At 36.4% G+C, this 17,157-nt stretch overlaps 1 protein-coding gene across 1 annotated transcript in view; it reads right to left on the bottom strand.

Annotated features, from left to right (window-relative positions):
- The window catches only part of RANBP9 (RAN binding protein 9), an 86,995-nt gene that overhangs the window by 66,056 nt on the left and 3,782 nt on the right, over window positions 1-17,157 (bottom strand). Inside the window, exon 2 of the mRNA XM_054591881.1 lies at window positions 6,449-6,560. Coding sequence (XP_054447856.1) covers window positions 6,449-6,560 — 112 coding nt within the window. The remainder of the gene's footprint in view (window positions 1-6,448; window positions 6,561-17,157) is intronic.

Here is a 17,157-nt window from a genome sequence, read left to right as displayed (position 1 = left end):
CAAATTGTCTTATGGCCAATTAGCTGTGCAGCAAAAACACTTGTGGCTAAAATGCTTATGGGACCCTGGCTGGTGAGGCTCAGTGGATTGAGTGCTGGCCTCGAAACCAAAGGGTCGCCGCCAGCTTGATTCCCAGCAAGAGCATATGCCTGGGTTGCAGGCTAGGTCCCCAGTTGGGGGCACACAAAAAGCAACCACACATTGATGTTCCTCTCCGTTTCTGCCTCCCTTCCCCTCTCTCTAAAAATAAATAAATAAATCTTTTTTAAAAAAAGCTTATGGGGAAAATAACTAGAACCAGGACCGTTACATATTACTCACAAACTACCAATCAAACATTTAAAGGAGATATGAACATACACCAACTCCTTTACATGGAAGAAGGAACATATAACTACTTTAATGCATTAAAAGTAGATTGCTGATATACATTCAACTGGTGATTTATAAAATAAACCCAAAAACATTTCATCAGAAGTTACGTATGCTCCTGGGAAAATATTCCAATCAGGTTTTTAAAACATACCTATTTCAGGGTTAAATGAAGAAAAGCAATCACTAATCAAAAAGGTTTAAGAACTTATTAAAAAAACAAAAAAAAAGTAACTGTCTTAGAGAGCCAAAGTTCTGAAAGATCACGAATACATGAGAGATTTTATGACAAAGCAAGTAGATAAACTTTAATTGATCACTGTACTAGTTATGGTTTTTGTTTGTTTTGCTGTATTTTATATGATGTTTAGACATCTTTAAAAGCTTTCTGGCCAGGGAGAGACTGCTCACCCCGGGACTAGCCCTTTCTTAGAGACAGCAAAAGGTCTTGGCCGGGAACGTCCCTTTCATATATGTACAAACCAATCAATTCCAAGTCAACAGCCCCAGCCACGTCCTCACCGCCCTCTCAGACAGATGCTCACAAGCCAGTATTTCCCTTGCCGTAAATCATCCCAGGGTCAGGAACCAGACGACTAGAGACCACCCTTACAGGCCAAAACCCACTAGAATTATTCAAACATGCCAATCCTAAACAATTCACCCTGCCCTGCCTTGTCTTTCTCTCGGAACCCCAATAAACACTCTTCCTCTCACTCCGGTCTTCTGCCACTTGTCCAAAATCTGATACTTCCCCTTGTGACTGAGTGTCATTCTCTCTCTGTTATCCTCACAGGTCTCTGGGGCCTGTGAGTATAATAAACTTCCTTCCAAGTCTTGTTCTTATTTCCTCCTGTGGCCACAATTTTACCATGCCATATCCCACACATACATTCATATAACGTACAAAATTCAAGAATATGCAAATACAAAATATTACAGATTAAGTACTAATCACTAGATGATTATCTGAGCCAACAAAATTGAGGTTAATAATTTATAACAAAATGAAAATTCTTTTTCTCAATATTATCATTCAAACCTAGAGCATTCTGATTTCTTGTCTGTGATACAAAATTCTGTTCCAATTCTAATTCTAACTCTAACTCTGTGCTGACATAAAGCAGCTACTTATTTCTCTCTATATACTGCACTACCCTGCCCCTATTCCTCCCACAGCAGAAGGATTATGGCAATCAAAAAATTAACAGGTTCTACTTCTTGCATCTAGAAAGTCCACAATAATATTCAACAAACTGTCAGCTGCATAATTCTGCCATTACTTCTCAAAAAGCTATATAAATACACACTACCTCAAATTAAGGCCTGGCCATGTGTACTATAATGGCCTTCAAATATCTATTCATCTATCTTGCCTTTTAAGCAATAATTAAGAAAACAAAACTCTAAGTTCAACAAAAGCATATTACTAGTTTGAGTTCCTCTAAAAACTCTTTGTTAAATAATCTCATCCACAGTTAATTACAACAACTAAACGTAACTTGGTTTCCTGACTTTTTAAATAGACTCCTGTTATAATATTAAATAGAGGGTAAGAAGAAGAATTTATCACATATTATGTATAAAACAAACCCTACTTTATACCTCATAGGTACTAAATTATTTATGATTCTAATAAAGTAAAATTTGTTTAATAAAATTAATTCTTTACATTGCAATCTTTATTTAAAATCCTCTTATTTTTCAGCATGTCCTTACAAACTTATGAACAATGAAAAGCAGCGATTCCAAATCATGCAAATCAGTTAGTAAGCAACTGCTTCAAATTTCCATTTTATAAACTTTTCAGGTGCTATTCACCATACCAAGTGATATGTACCTATAAAACTATGGAGACTGGGGTGTATTTTACTGTCTGGTTTTTCAGCAATAACATTTTTCTTCACAAGTGTTATAACTTAAAATTTACACTGGATCTTTAAGACTTTTTCATAAGAAATGTTCAATTTTTAATTTAAGTGGGCAGTGTTTATATTTGCATCATATAAGAATTTAAAAAAAGAAAAATTATATCAGAAATAAGGACAAACTAAATGCAACACAAGAGTGAACAGATCCCACAGATAAATATGGAACTAAATGGAGGAAAATGTTTAAATAAACAAATAAAAAAGCATAGAAAAAGGTTTCATGAACAAATGATAATAGAAGTTAGGCAAAGAAGATCCAACCCACACTCATAGTTGAAGTCTCTCCCAAAAGAAGTCTATGTAATGAAACAGGGCAAATACTGAAAATTTTCTGAAACAAAACAAGGCTTGAACCTATTATTTAAGGCCTTACATAAAGGTTAACAAGACATAAATAATGGTACTTTAAAAAGAAAAGAAAAATCTTCTCAACATGTGAACAGAATACCAAGTTTCATGTAAGGGAAAAAAATGGCACAAGACTGACAATAATAGTGCATGTCCAAGTCCACGGAGCTCACAAGAAAATGTAAGCCATGGATTTTATACTCAATGAAACCTTCAAATATAATGGGTGTAATGGTCAAAAACAAGTATGTTATGAACCAGACAGGACTTAAATAGCATTGTCCCCATGAGCTCTCCAGCAAAGAATGAGCTTCAGACAATCAAAATACCCTAAGAGAAGCTTTGCAATAAGATCTGGTGGTGACTGTTGACCATTTTGAATTTAGAACTAACACTAAATGATGAGGTAACAGAGTTGTGTATAGATATACAATTAACAAAATGGAGATGGGGGAGTTTACCAAATAAGGAAGGAACTATTGATACACTGGACTACCTAAAATGACTCTCAAATGTACCACATTAAGTGAAAAAACATCAAACTCAAAAGGTTATATTTATGAGACATTCTGATTTGAAAAGGAAAAACTAGGAAGAGAAAACAAATAAGTGGTTGCCAGGAGTTAGGGGTAGGAGGATTTGATTATAAAGAGGCAACAAGAGAGACTTTTGAGAGGTAAAGACCTGCTCCATATCCTAACTATGGTGGTTATTACATGATTATATTTCATTTGTCAAAACTCACAGAACCATACATGCCACTCCCCAAAAGTGAATTTTATTTTATTGAAATCAATAATAAATTTTTAAATGCCAAAAACATAGATATCAGGGAAGACAGAAGGAAAGATGAAGAGGTTACTAGCTAATTCCATTACTGCTCACAATAGAGAATATCTTAAAAGGAGGGAACTGCAGGTATTAGTATAAAAGTAACTCTCTAAATGTGAAAACATACTAACAGCCAAAATAGCAATGCAAATAAATCACATTATTAAAAAAAAAAATTTCAAAAGTAACAAAAATGTTTAAAGTTTCTTCCATCTTCAGTTAAGCACTTCCCTTTTCTTGAAAAGCAACCTATATCACCAGTTATCTGTGAGAAATGTTCAGTTTTCTATGACATTATTCACTTATATTTTCAAAAGGAAATAATAGATAAACCAAGAACTATATGGTTCCATTTATAAACCATTCCAGTAACAGCAAAACTACAGAAATAGAAAACCACTCAGTGTTTTCCCTGAGTGGTTTCTGGTTGCCAGGGGCTGGAGATGGGAAACAATTGTCTACAAAGTAGTATGGAGGAATCTGGGAAGGGGATATGTGTGATGAAACTGTTGGATATATTGATTGTGGTGGTAGTTACATGAATGTACACATCTGCCAAAACTCTCAGACTTCCATGCTAAAAATCGTCAATTTTACTCTATGTAAAATATGTCTAATTTTAAAAATGAGGAGAAAAAAAAAAGAATGAAGGATCCTGGCAACAAAGAGATGAGACTAAAAATGAGAAGGGAGTTAAAAAAGAAATCTTCATGAAGGACCCTACTAAGAAATTACAATTGTAGAACTAGCTCAAACTGGCCTTATCCTGTTTCTAACAAGATACTGAGTTTTCAGAGACAAGAGAACAAAACCACAAGTCATGCAGGGGAAGTAAGAGTAGAGGAGAGAATTCTGACTTCCTATTACACCTGGAACCAAAGTCCACCCCACTCCCACCCCAATCCCACCAAAGGACTGGGAGAGAACTGAACCCTTTCAGAAATGATCTCTCTGTTGTCCAAAAGATCTCATGCTGAAGTACCTACCTTATCTTACCATAAATAACCAAGGTCCAAAGCCCTCCTACAGAAACCTGCCCTGGCAGCACTTGTGCATACCAGTCTGTTCCCTTTAACCCCTTAAATCTCATCCCAAACCCTGAAGTACACAGATTTGAGCTCTGCCTCCTGTCTCCTTGCCAGTTGACTACACAATATAGCTTTCTTCTTTTCTCAAAATCTGGTGCCTTACTAATTGGCTTCTACTTGTGTCAGGGAGTGAGCCCTTGCTCCATAACAAAGTTTTAGATTGTAGCCTCAAAGCAACAGGTGTACCAAATGATCTCAAGGAGACAGCCACAATTCAGTTCTGTATTTAAAAGACCACTAACAACAGTTATAAAATAAGAAGAAATCAGGGAGCAACTGGGAGACCAATGAACTAACCACCTCAGTAATTTAGGGGATAAATTACTAAGACCTGACTAAAGGCAGAAGCTGTAGAGAGGGACAAAGAAAGTAAAAGCAGGAAATTTCTCAAGTTTCTAGCACTAGTGAAACAAGTAACCAAGCTAGTATTGAGAAATAGATTTCAGACAAACTACAATTAAATGCCTGTAGGATATTCAAATGCAAACATCTGGTTAGATATATTGGTCCGGAGCCCAGGGGAACAGACTGAAATGAGTTTAGATTTGAGATTCATCAGGGTATTTGCAGTCATGAAAATACAAGGTTAAGATCATGCAAAGGAAGAATATGTAGAGTGAAAAAAGAACCCTGGGAACTGTTCTGCACAACACCAGCATTAATGGGGCTGAAGATATAATTGGAGTATAAAAAGAAATGGCTTACTGAGTATGCAGCAGTAGTTAGAAATGATTACAATCATTTGCCTATTTCAATCTGGGTCTCCAACCACTTTATCCTTGACTTCTCTGATTTTATCTTTGGCTTGATCACCCTGGGAAAACTGAGGCAGTTAAATAAAGTTATCAGTGAATTCCAAGTTTTCACTCTCTACTTTCCATACTGTTGACATGTGAGAATATTCAGCAAATAAAGAGGAATAAATTACTGAACACACTTTATTTTGTAAATTAAACGTAGAAGAAGCAGTAAAAGGGGGTTAAATGATTCACTTCAAATACAGGTCAACTTACTCATACAGCCCAAGAACTTTATCTTGGTTGCTGAACAAGTGACTCTATGGATGCTTTAAAGGATCTCTGATACCACAATGAAGTTCTCAGGAAATACCACAGAAAAATCCAACAGTTAATTTGTTCTTAACCAGACATATGTACCAAAATTCCCCAAGGAGCTTTCACACAATGCCTATCTTGCCCAAACTCTACTTCTAAAAATACTGATTTAGGAATGTTTGGGGCAAGGCCCAAACTACTATATTTTTAATGGTCACATAAGTAATTCTGGGTACACATGCATACAGGCGCGCGCGTGCGCGCACACACGCACACACATGTCCCACCTCCCCATCCCCATTCCAAGTTGTAAAGCAGTGATATAAAAGTTGGTTCCAGGATCTATATGGAGTTCTAACTGGAAGTTTCTAAACCACATCCTAATCCCTTGGGACTGCCTCCAAATGAGAATGTACAAGTATACAGTTCCCTGATCTGAGCCTGAATTTCTAAGCCCCAACCCCTATAAGATGCCAAGAATTTTTTGGCTTTGGTCAAAGCTTTAAGAAGATTTAACTTCTCAGCAGAGTTCAGAAAAATACAGTGTAAAGGTGAAAAATGAGTCACTCTCTATTATTTAATTCCAACTGTCCATTTTAATGACAAACCTACTAGAAAAATTTGGTTAATTCATGAATTCAAGCGTTAGTTTCAACTAGAATCTAACCAAAATCAGATCCAACCTGCTATACTGAGAGATTCAGATTTCACTTTCCAATTATCAAAATTTCTGAGATTCCTATCACAACATAAACATTATGAATTAAAACAAAAATGATTACCCAAGAATAGCAAAAAATTTTCCACCACAATTCACACTTACCCATCTCTTCCCTTACTGACAATTTTTACTTCAAAATAATATATCCCACAGGCTGCTGGTATTGGATGTGTGGCACGAACCGATGCTGCATCTTTTGGGGTTTTGCCATGACCTGCATACAAAAGAGAAAAGAAAAAAAAAAATCAGATGAAATATTCAAATGAGAATCTTAACAAATAATTCAGAAACAAATATGGCTTATAGAATAATATATACATTTCTGCTTCAATCAGTACAAAAAATTAAAGACTCAATGATCATCACAATTAATCCAATATGCAAAATAGCCCAGGTTAGTCATGGAACTCTTCACACATTATTAGTTTTAATAAAATTTCAGAATCTGAACACACTGAACCTAGCAGTCCTTTATGAGAAGTATTTCAGGGAGGACTTATTTTTAAGAGGAAAAAGGCTGCATATGAAGAACATGAGACTATAATCTTAATTTTATCAATTTAAATTTACATATCATTTACAAAATTTCTAAACAACAGCCCTGGTTGGTGTGGCTCAGTGGACTGAGTGCTGGCCTGAGAATCAAAGGGCACTGGTTGATTCCCAGTCAGGGCACATGCCTGGGTTGCAGGCCGGGTCCCACGCAGGAAAGGCAACCAAACACTGCTGTTTTTCTTCCTCTTTCTCCCTCCCTTCCCCTCTCTCTAAAAATAAATAAATTCTTTTAAAAAAATTAAAAAATAAATTTCTCAACAATGCTATTTTGCCAAATGGCCTCTTTTTTAAATGAGAAGCATCTATATCACATAGTATATTTTTAAGTGAAATTTTATACAATTAGATTGAGTTGGCAAAGGAGCTATATTGCTTCAAGAATTTACAATTGTGTTCCTTTAATTCTATACAAAGACTCACCTATAAAAATTTCTTTGGTCAATTACAGCCTGAGAAATATCTAATCTCTAGTTGTATTTTCTTTCTTTTTCAAAGAAAGGAATATAACACGATACCACTGCTGACATCTTTAGAAAATCTTTTAGATCATGGCTTTTAAACTTAAATTAGCTAGTCCTCATTTTAATCCCATAGGGTTTCCATCACTCACAATCACTTCCCCTGTCCCTCCTTCAAGACACAAATTACCTTGAAAGCTAGCATGTGAATAAAAACAAGTAAGGAAGAGAAAATATTCCCATAAAACCACAGAAGAAAAAGACAGAAGCCAAAGTAGCTGGTTAAAAAGTACTCAAAGAGAGTGAGACAAGTCTCCACAATCTCCAAAAAGCACGGATGAGAAACAACAGTTTAAATCATTATTCAGGTGTTCTGGTTAAATATGCGTCACCCAGTAAAATCTTACATCATTAACCTTTCAGTCATTTGACAACAATACCTTCATGAGGAGCAGAATTCCCCTCCTTAAATTTACCGTGATTATTTTAAAACAAAAAACCTGAAATCATAAATGATATTTTAGCCATATAACAACCGTCACAAAGTAACGAGACTCTATGTTCCCTTACCATACACCTTACCAAATTATCAGTGCACACTCTATCAGTAAACAGTTAAGTTTACACTTGTCATGCAAACTAGCCCATGTTTACTTGGTCCAAAAAAAATGCTGAACTCAATCACTCCTTTCTATTACCAGGAAAACCTGTGTCTATAGATGTCTCAAGTATGTGTTATGAACAGAAGTGACCACTGGGCAGTGATAAACTTAGCTAAGAACATAAAAATGGAAGCAGAAACATACAGACACACACAAAACTGCTTTAACACATGGAGGTAATAAATTTACTGAACTAAGCAGAAAAAAGAAATAACAGCACAAATCTGCAAAATGATACCAATAATTTTTTAAAAATAAATATTCAGTAAGTTATGGTTTTAGCAAAACATTTTTCAGTAAAATTGTTAAAATAATTGACTAGTCTGGGAAAAGGTCATGTAAATTAAATGCATTTAAAATGTTATACAGCTAAAAATAAATCCAAAGAAAACTCTGATTAACCCTGGAGTCCTAAATCAACTAGCTTTTATATTTGGTTTTTGTGTTTTGGAAAGGAAGTGACCAAAACTTTTAGGAATAAGGTAATCTCAAGATATACTTAAATAATAACAATAAATGATAATAGTTAACATACATTTAATACCATGTAAAAAGCACTGTTCTAAGAGCACTATATTTATTAACTTATTTAGCATTCAAAACAACTTAGGATGTAGGTATCATTTATTTCACAATTGAGGAAACTAGGCAAAAATAAAGAAATCTGCTCAACGTCATACTGCTAGGTAAGAATTCCAAACCAGGATTTGTGCTGGGATTTAAATTCAAAAAGCCTGATCCAGTGCAGCTCAGAACCCATAGGAAGGATTTAGTTACAATGAGCATTCTGGGATCATTTCACACGTATTCCCATCTCTTATCCTTGATACTTCTTTGGGAAAACAGAAAGAAAATATTTGGGTTACACAATCTTTCAAAGTATTAGGTGCTTTTGTGTAGATTTTTCTCATTCAACATCTGTTAATCTCATTTTTTTTAATGGAAAAATTCTTACAAAGGTTATATAACCTTATCCAAATTAGTAGACTCGTGTTTAAATCCATGTATGAATTAAAATCCCCTGTATTTTTCCTCCCTGCCTGGTGTGGCTCAGTGGACTGAGTGCCAGCCTGCGAACCAAAGGGTTGCTGGTTCGATTTTCAGTCTAGGGCACATCCCTGGGTTGCAGGCCAGGTCTCCAGTTGGGGACATTAGAGAGGCAACCACACATTGATATTTCTCTCCCTCTTTCTCCCTCCCTTCCCCTCTCTAAAAATAAATAAGTAAAATCTTTTACAAATAAAATAAAATCCCCTACATTTTTCCATTATACAAAAATAACAGTAAAAAAACTACACAATCATAAATATTTAAGATTCTATTACATTCATTATGCTCTACTAAGACACTGTAGAAAAATTCTGTAAATGTTAAAAGGACATCTCATTTTAAAATTAACTTTGTATTTAAAGACTTAGGAAAAAGTCTGGATGTAACAGTGAAAGGATTCACACTACTACTTAGGTGAGACTAGTGTTATGAGACTGAAGAGCCCATTTCTAATAAATTTCATCAGCAGGAATTTCATTACCTTAAATTCTGTGGTGATGAAAATACAACCTCATACTACCAAAGGGTAAACTTTTAAAAACACAGACTCTTCAATATTGTTTTCTACATGGTTCAAGAAGAAAATACATTTATTGCTTCAAAACTCAAAGGCTAGCAAGGTTTAGCTCTTTCTATTCAAACAATCTGTTGACTACATTTCCCTGAAAAAGGAGGGAGTCTGAATACAGCCCACTCCATCCCCCCCCATTCTCCAACATGTTGCCAAGCGCCTTTCTGGAAATATAAATCAGCCTTACTTATGCCACTATCCCTCAGTACAACTAAAACTCCTAAAAAATCCTCTCGTTCAGCCTAGGAAAAACATAAAACTTCCTGAAAACCTTGTTTGATCTCACCCTCCCCCTGCATTTTCTACCTCCCTTCTTTCTGTTCCAGCCACACTCACCAGGCCAGTCTTTGCTTCAAGCAATTCCTTCAAACTGGAAAGCACTCCCCTTCTTTGTCAGCCTGGGTAGGTCCAACTCATCATTCAGGTATCAGGTCAAGCTTTACTTCCTGAATTATTCTTTCTCTCACTTCTGACTTGCTCTAACCTCCTTTTTTATATGCCATCATAATAACACACATCTTTCCCATACAGCATAAACACACTTAACACTCATTTGTGATTATTTTACTTTTTTAAATTTTAATTCTCGAACATTTTTGCATTTTAATTCCTGCTGACAACCACCCTAACTTCAGTCATTCTTTCCTGGAGCCACACTCTGATCTCCTGAAACTACTCCACCTCCGAAATATTAAATTCTCATAAAATCTGTTCTGCTACAAAACACATTTCTTGAATACAAATTAGCTGGTATGAACTTGGTAAATTCAGGAATGATGTCAGCATAATAAAGAAGTCATCTAGTTTGTAACACAGTTTTACCCACTACATTAATGAACTGAAGACAAAAGTTTAGCAACATACAAAAGGCCCTAAGTCAATGAAGACTGGGATTCCTACACATTAAGCCATCTGGGAAAATTCAAGTGCAGTGCAGATCAAAAAGTGCTAAAAATATTTCCTCTTTGGTTTTATCTGTATGGGCTCATACATTTCATGCATATTTATTTTGCACTTTAGGTTGTAATTCAATATTATTGGGTTGGCCCAAATGTCCATTATGTTTTTTCCATATGATGGCTCTACTAGCAAGCACTTTGTTGTCTTTAACTTCATTCGAAACAATTCTGTTAGACTGTATTGTGACAGCTGTCATACCAGCATACATTTAAAAAAATATTAACAAAATGGGCAAATTTTTATGCAGCTATTTTAATACTGAAGATGAAAGAAAATACACATTTTTGGTGTATTATGGTTCATTATTTTAAGAAAGGTAAAAATGCAACTGAAATGCAAAAAAAAAAAAAAAAAAAAGATTTGTGCCATGTATGAAGAAGGTGCTGTGACTGACTGAACGTGTCAAAAAGTGGTGCACAGAGTTTCTTGGCACTACTCACATTGTGGCCAAATAATTCTCCGTTGTGGGGCTGTCTTATGCTTTGGAAGATGTTTAGCAGCACCCCGACCTCTGCCCACTAGAAGCCAATAGCAGGAGACAGCCGACATACTCAAAATACCCAAATCAATAGTTATTGGTGAAAATGAAAAACATGTCTTTTGTGGAAAAAGCTAACAGACTTTTTGGCCAACTCAATTCTTTAGTATTTTTGCTCACACTGTTCCCCCCTACGCTATTGGAAATTTTTTCAGTTGGCTCCTCTACCATTCTGACATACTTCCAATTATGTTTTTTGTTTTTGTTTGCTACTTGCTGGCACTACAAGATGTTAGTATTCTTTCCTGCCCCAGTCCTAGAATGAGCAATTTCTCCAAGGAGTCTTGGCAAATGGTGTTAAAACCCAATCTCTAGGCATCAGTGTGCTGGTTGTTATGAAGGTATTATTACTTTTAGGTCCCCTCACTGACAAGAGCAAGGAACTATATATGTTTGTATACTAAACCACTGTATATACACATATCTGTATTTCCATATGTAATCATTTCTGTCAATATTATCCAAAAAAGAGTACAATATCCAAACAAGAATTCGTAGTGACATTTCCAACTCTAATCCATTATCACATGGATCACTCTAATCTCCTCTCTTTGCTTATCTGTACAATTCCACTCCAATGGTAGGAAACCTAGCTTCCATCATCTGCCATCCATTAATTTAATTGCTCAGTTCCAGTGTAAGTATATAGCAGCATCAGAAGTGTTAACTCATATCCTCCCAGAATACGACTTTATCAACAGGAGTTCATTACTTCTGTAGTTTCTTTTACCTTTAGTTTTACAGACTCCACTGATTTCGAAGTTACTTAGGTCAGCACCTTGCCTTGCCCTTTCTCTGAGGCTGTTTCATACATTTGTAAAAGATTACGTTGTCACATTCTGCATTCTCTCCTGGGATTTCTCCCCTCCCTTCTAAATGATTTTTAAATTTGCATACATTAAGGTTTACTCTTGTCACAATTACAGTATCTCTCAGAATACTTCCAATGACCTAAAAAATCCCCTGTGCTTTTGCTAATCCCACCTTCTCTTCCTCCCAATAACTGAATCTAAAAAACAAACAAGAACAGAGACAGAATCATGGATATGGAGAGTGTTTTGATGGTTGCCAGATGAGAAGGGGGTGTGGGGGAATGAGTGAAGAGGTGAGGGGATTAGGAAGTACAAATTCGTAGTAATAGAATAGCCATGGGGATGTAAAGTACTGTATAGGAAACAGAGTGGCTTAAGAACTTTTCCACATGACCAATGGACATGAACAATGGTGGGGGAATTTCCTTGGGTGGGGGTCAAAGGGGGGAAAAAAGTGAGACAATTCTAATACTGTAATCAATAAAATATAATTTTAAAAGAGATGCATTGTGTCTTTGCATGGATAAATAGCTCACTTCTTTTTATCACTGAATAATATTCTATTGTATAGGTGTACCACAGTTTAGCCATTCACCTACAGGAAGACATTTTGGTTGCATGCTTTTAGTGATTATGAGAAACTTGCTATGAACATTCATGTGCAGGTGTTTGTGTGGGCGTTAAGTTTTCAAATCAGATGGGTAAATAGTGAGGAGCTTGACTGGTGGATCCTATGGTAAAACTAGTAAAGCTTTTTTAGAAACAGCCAAATCATCTTGCATTCCCACCAGCAATGTCTGAGAGCTCCTGTTGTTCTGCATCCCCACCAGCAATTGGCGGTCACATTTTCTTTGGATTTTAGCCATTCTTCCTAATAGCTAAAAGTATGTATTTCCTCTTTGTTAAAAAAAAAAAAAAGTGAAAAGGGCTAAATCATGAATCAGATTTTTACTTTTGATTAGCGCAGTCAAGCAGTCACATCTCTAAGAAGGAAGCCCAAACCATGGGGCTTAAGGATGTGAAAGATCAGCAGGCCTGTGATACTGGGCACAAATGCCAGTGGAAATTTAACTGGGTTTGTATTTTAGTAGGACTGTTATTTTTGTAGTACTCTGGTTACAAAATTCCACAGGTTTTAAGTGGTCTGCCTCAACCCTATTTTTCTCACAAGCCCTACTACTTTTAGAGTGCACGTTTATGGAAAACGTGACAGTTCTCCCCACTCCCCCAACACATTTTTGGCATTATGCAGAAATGTCTGTATCTTCCTCTGGGATGCACCATCTTATCATCTCCGTTTTCTAAATACTTCACTTTTGTAGCTATTCTTCAAAATCGCTGGACCCTTCCTTGGTTTGTTTTTATCTTCCTTTTTCCTCCTCCAGGATGGGCTTACATGATAGTCACTTAAGGGCTCCCAGGTTTATCAGAAGGATAGGCATTTGAGAGAAAATCCTTGATTTTAGCTATCCTTCCATCACACCCAACTGGCAAAACCCCAGCCTATACAGATCAATACTATAATCTACCTTTCCTACTCCTGCAATAGGCAGTTGGCCTCTGCTGAATAACATTCAGTAATCTTGCAAAGAGCCACTGCTATGAAGTTAGCAGGGCTCTCCCACTGCTATCAACAATACAATCAGAAATCTTTAGTTTGCTTGTTTTCCATTCTCCTCAGTGTCTAGTCCACATTTTCGTCACTCAGTTTAAGCTTTAAGTCCTCTATTCTAACTCAAATGAGCAAACTACCTTACCTACTTTATCATAAAATGCAACTTAAATGGGACTCTAAAATTATATATGGTCATGTTCTACTCTCCACTCTCCTATTACAAACTGGTCTGTGTCTGCAACATTCTATACCTCTTCCACTATTACCGGAGTGAATAGTATATACGCTTCTCTTTAAGACTATCCATCCTGTGCCCCTGAAAGGCTTTCTTCCCTCTAAGCCTTTAGTGTCAGCCTCCCAATTTGTATTTTCATCCTCTCCCTCTTTACTTTCCTTCTCCTCAATCTATAAGGATAAGGTGTCAAAAAAAAAAAAATGTGTACACTTTTCACAAAATACAGGGTGAGGCAAAAGGTTTACAGTTGTGAGTATGCAAAAAAGTTTATTCTTGTATTGTTATTTAGTAATTATTGTGTTATTTTCCATACAAACAACTGTAAACCTACTTTTGCCCCACCCTATAAATATGCTCCTGTGCTATAATGCACTGGGATTGGTGGTGAGCATAATGGACTTTTAAAATAACCTTTAAAAACAGCATAGTTACTATTTACTTTATTTGTTAAAATGTTAGATTTTGTATACATTTATTGGGACTCCAAATCCTGGACTGACATCATACTCTCATCTAACTCATGTCACTAGTTTTACCGACAGAGTCAAACTAAAATGAGACTGACTTAGAAATGATACAACTATCTGTAACACAGTACTTTCTAAAGGGAGTTTTAGAAATAATTTTGGATTATGTGTATTTTCATCTTGCATGCTGACATTAGAAACTAATTCCCAGATGGAATGTGATAATTCTGCTATCAGCCAGCCATTAAAAACCCACCTTAGCCTCCATCCTCCTACAGGCACTGCCTAATCTCTTTCCTCATCTCTATTTCTCAAGAGTAAGCTACCTTCACTATCCTCTCTGCTTGGTCCCTTCTCTTTATTCTGATTTTTGCCCCCATCACTGAATTCTAACTGTTCTCCCTAAGGTCACAGTGATCTAATCTCCAAATTCAGTGGAAAATTTTCTGTGCCTATCTCACTACACCTATCTCTTGCACTTGACACTAAAGATTACTTCCTCATTTCTGATCCACCCCTGCTCACTCAGCTTCTGTGACACCACACTCTCCTCTATCCAGGTTCCTCTTAACATTCCTTCTTGGGATCCATCCAGTCTTTTAACGGTAGTGTTGCTCGGGGTTCCATCTTTGGCCCACTGCTCTTCTCACTTCATGCTCTCCCTCATGCACTCCCAGAGGTAACTCTGAAATCAGCTGTGCTGTAGATCTCTCCCAAGCTCAGGTCAGTTGTGGTCCATACCAATCTTTCTGGGAGAAACTGCCTCACATACTTTCCCTACTCAAAGAAGTGGAGCCCAGATCATCCCTGTGCCAGGAGGATCTTTTATTTGTTGTAACTATCCTCACACACCCCTACACCTGATTCAGCTAAGGCTAGCACCTGGCACGAAAGCCACCAATTCATGCCACAGCACATAATGAAAAGTTTTGCCCAACTGAGAATGATGACAATAAGCAAGTCCAATCTGATACGTCTCTCGGGAATTTGAAATAGGAAGGAAAGAATAAGCAGGAAAAGAGAAGTAAGAAAACCAGAAACTAATGACTGCAGCTGAATCACTTCAGCAGAACTAAAGTGAAAAGCCATGAACTCCAGCTGTTGTGATTACCTAGAGCCACCTTAACTCCAGGAGGCTTTTTTTCTTTGGCTACTTCTGATTTCCATGAAGTCAGATCACATGGCTAAGAGTCCCATTTTTTTTTTATCTTCAAATATATTGTACTACTTCTTACAGTCATTATTAGATTCATGGTTCATTGCAAGAACCAACAGAGAAGAAACCCAGGCATCAGCTTTGATTTCTCTCTTCATCATTCCATCATATCCTGTCAATGTTACTTCAAAATATTAAAACTATGCTCTTCTCCACCCATCACTGATCAAGGTCTGATCCTTATTTCTTATGAGGTCTGCTTCAACAGCCTTCTAAATGAGTTCGCTATTTCCAGTACTATACCCTTTGAATTTATCTTCCCATCAGTTGTGTAACATGAGAAAAATGAAAATATGAACCAATCGTTTTCTATTTAAAATGCTACCGAATAAGATTTAAGCTCAGTAGAATGTTATATAAGGCTTCTCACAGTTTTTTCCCAGCTGCCCCTCGTCATACACTTAAATTCCAATAACCCCAAACTGCTTGTAGATCCAAACATACACAGTAACTCTATACTTTTTTACATATAATGCCCAGCCCCTCCTCTTCCCCTACTGACTGCTTATCTTTTAAGACTGACCACTAGCCTTATCCTCTCTAAAACGTGTCCCTGACTCACCAGCTTCATCTCTTCCCATGTCTACCTGGGGTAGAGTTTCTCCCATCTGTCATACTACTCTTTATAATACTTCCTTTACTACACTGATGCCCTTTGAGCTCTTTGAATTCAAAGACAGTATATCTCAAGCACCTTTGAGTGCCCAGAATCTTGCACAACATAAACACTCACTAAAAAGTTATTGAATAAAGAGTACGTAAATAGAGAGCAAGGCATATATGCAAATTGTATAGCAGAATATCTGTCCCATAGCAACTGCTCAACAAATTATCATTACTACTGTCTATTTTTCTGCAAATATGATTATTAGATCCATTTGATTCTTTCAACTATTACCTAGTATTTTTAAAGCTAAATTTCCCAAAATTTTGGCAAAGGGATCCCTGGGAAAAACTCAGTTTGATTTTTTAATTCCTTGATTGTGAGGAGCAATTTTACATCACACCCGTAATTCTTACAACACATCTGTATTGGCAGGTAAGCAAATATCTACTGAGCTATTTGTTCAACCTTAAGAACTGCAAGAAATCAGATAAGCAATTAAACTTAGGTCTAACAACTGTTGATGTTGAGTGGGAGGGGAAATAGGCATACCAAAAGCTCAACCTATTTGGTTAGGTACTGTTAATGATGCTTTAATTAAAAAGTGCAATCCACTATTTGATTGCTTCCTACCATTCCCAACTTACACTTATCCTGTGTTTCTTCTAAGCTGCCCTGAATTAGCATAATCAAGGTTTCTGGACTTTTCCATGGCATTAGTGTGCTCCAGGTAACACTTTTCTCGAGAGGAAGTACTTTTAATGTCAACTATTCTTCAAAAAGTTCTAAATGTAATCACTGAATTTTTACCCTATTTGAGATAATTAAGTCTCACACAAACTGAAATAGGCAATTTGGTATACTGGAAAGAGCACTAAATTTAGAATCAGTGAAAATTAAGTTTTCAATCCTGGCTTAACTGTGACTAGCAAAATCTAACCTCTAGGGCTCCCACTTTCTAGATCTACAATGAGAATTCCACCATCTTGTCCAAATTTGCTAGTATCAAAATGCTTTGTGTAGTATCCAAATAATGCTAACATTACAATATAAAAATGAAATCTGTAA

The sequence above is a fragment of the Pteronotus mesoamericanus genome, unplaced genomic scaffold (assembly GCF_021234165.1).
Source record: "Pteronotus mesoamericanus isolate MK-2021 breed Mesoamerican mustached bat unplaced genomic scaffold, CSHL_Meso_final scaffold_31, whole genome shotgun sequence".
Classification (NCBI taxonomy): domain Eukaryota; kingdom Metazoa; phylum Chordata; class Mammalia; order Chiroptera; family Mormoopidae; genus Pteronotus; species Pteronotus mesoamericanus.
This window is presented reverse-complemented; position numbering and strand designations above follow the sequence as displayed.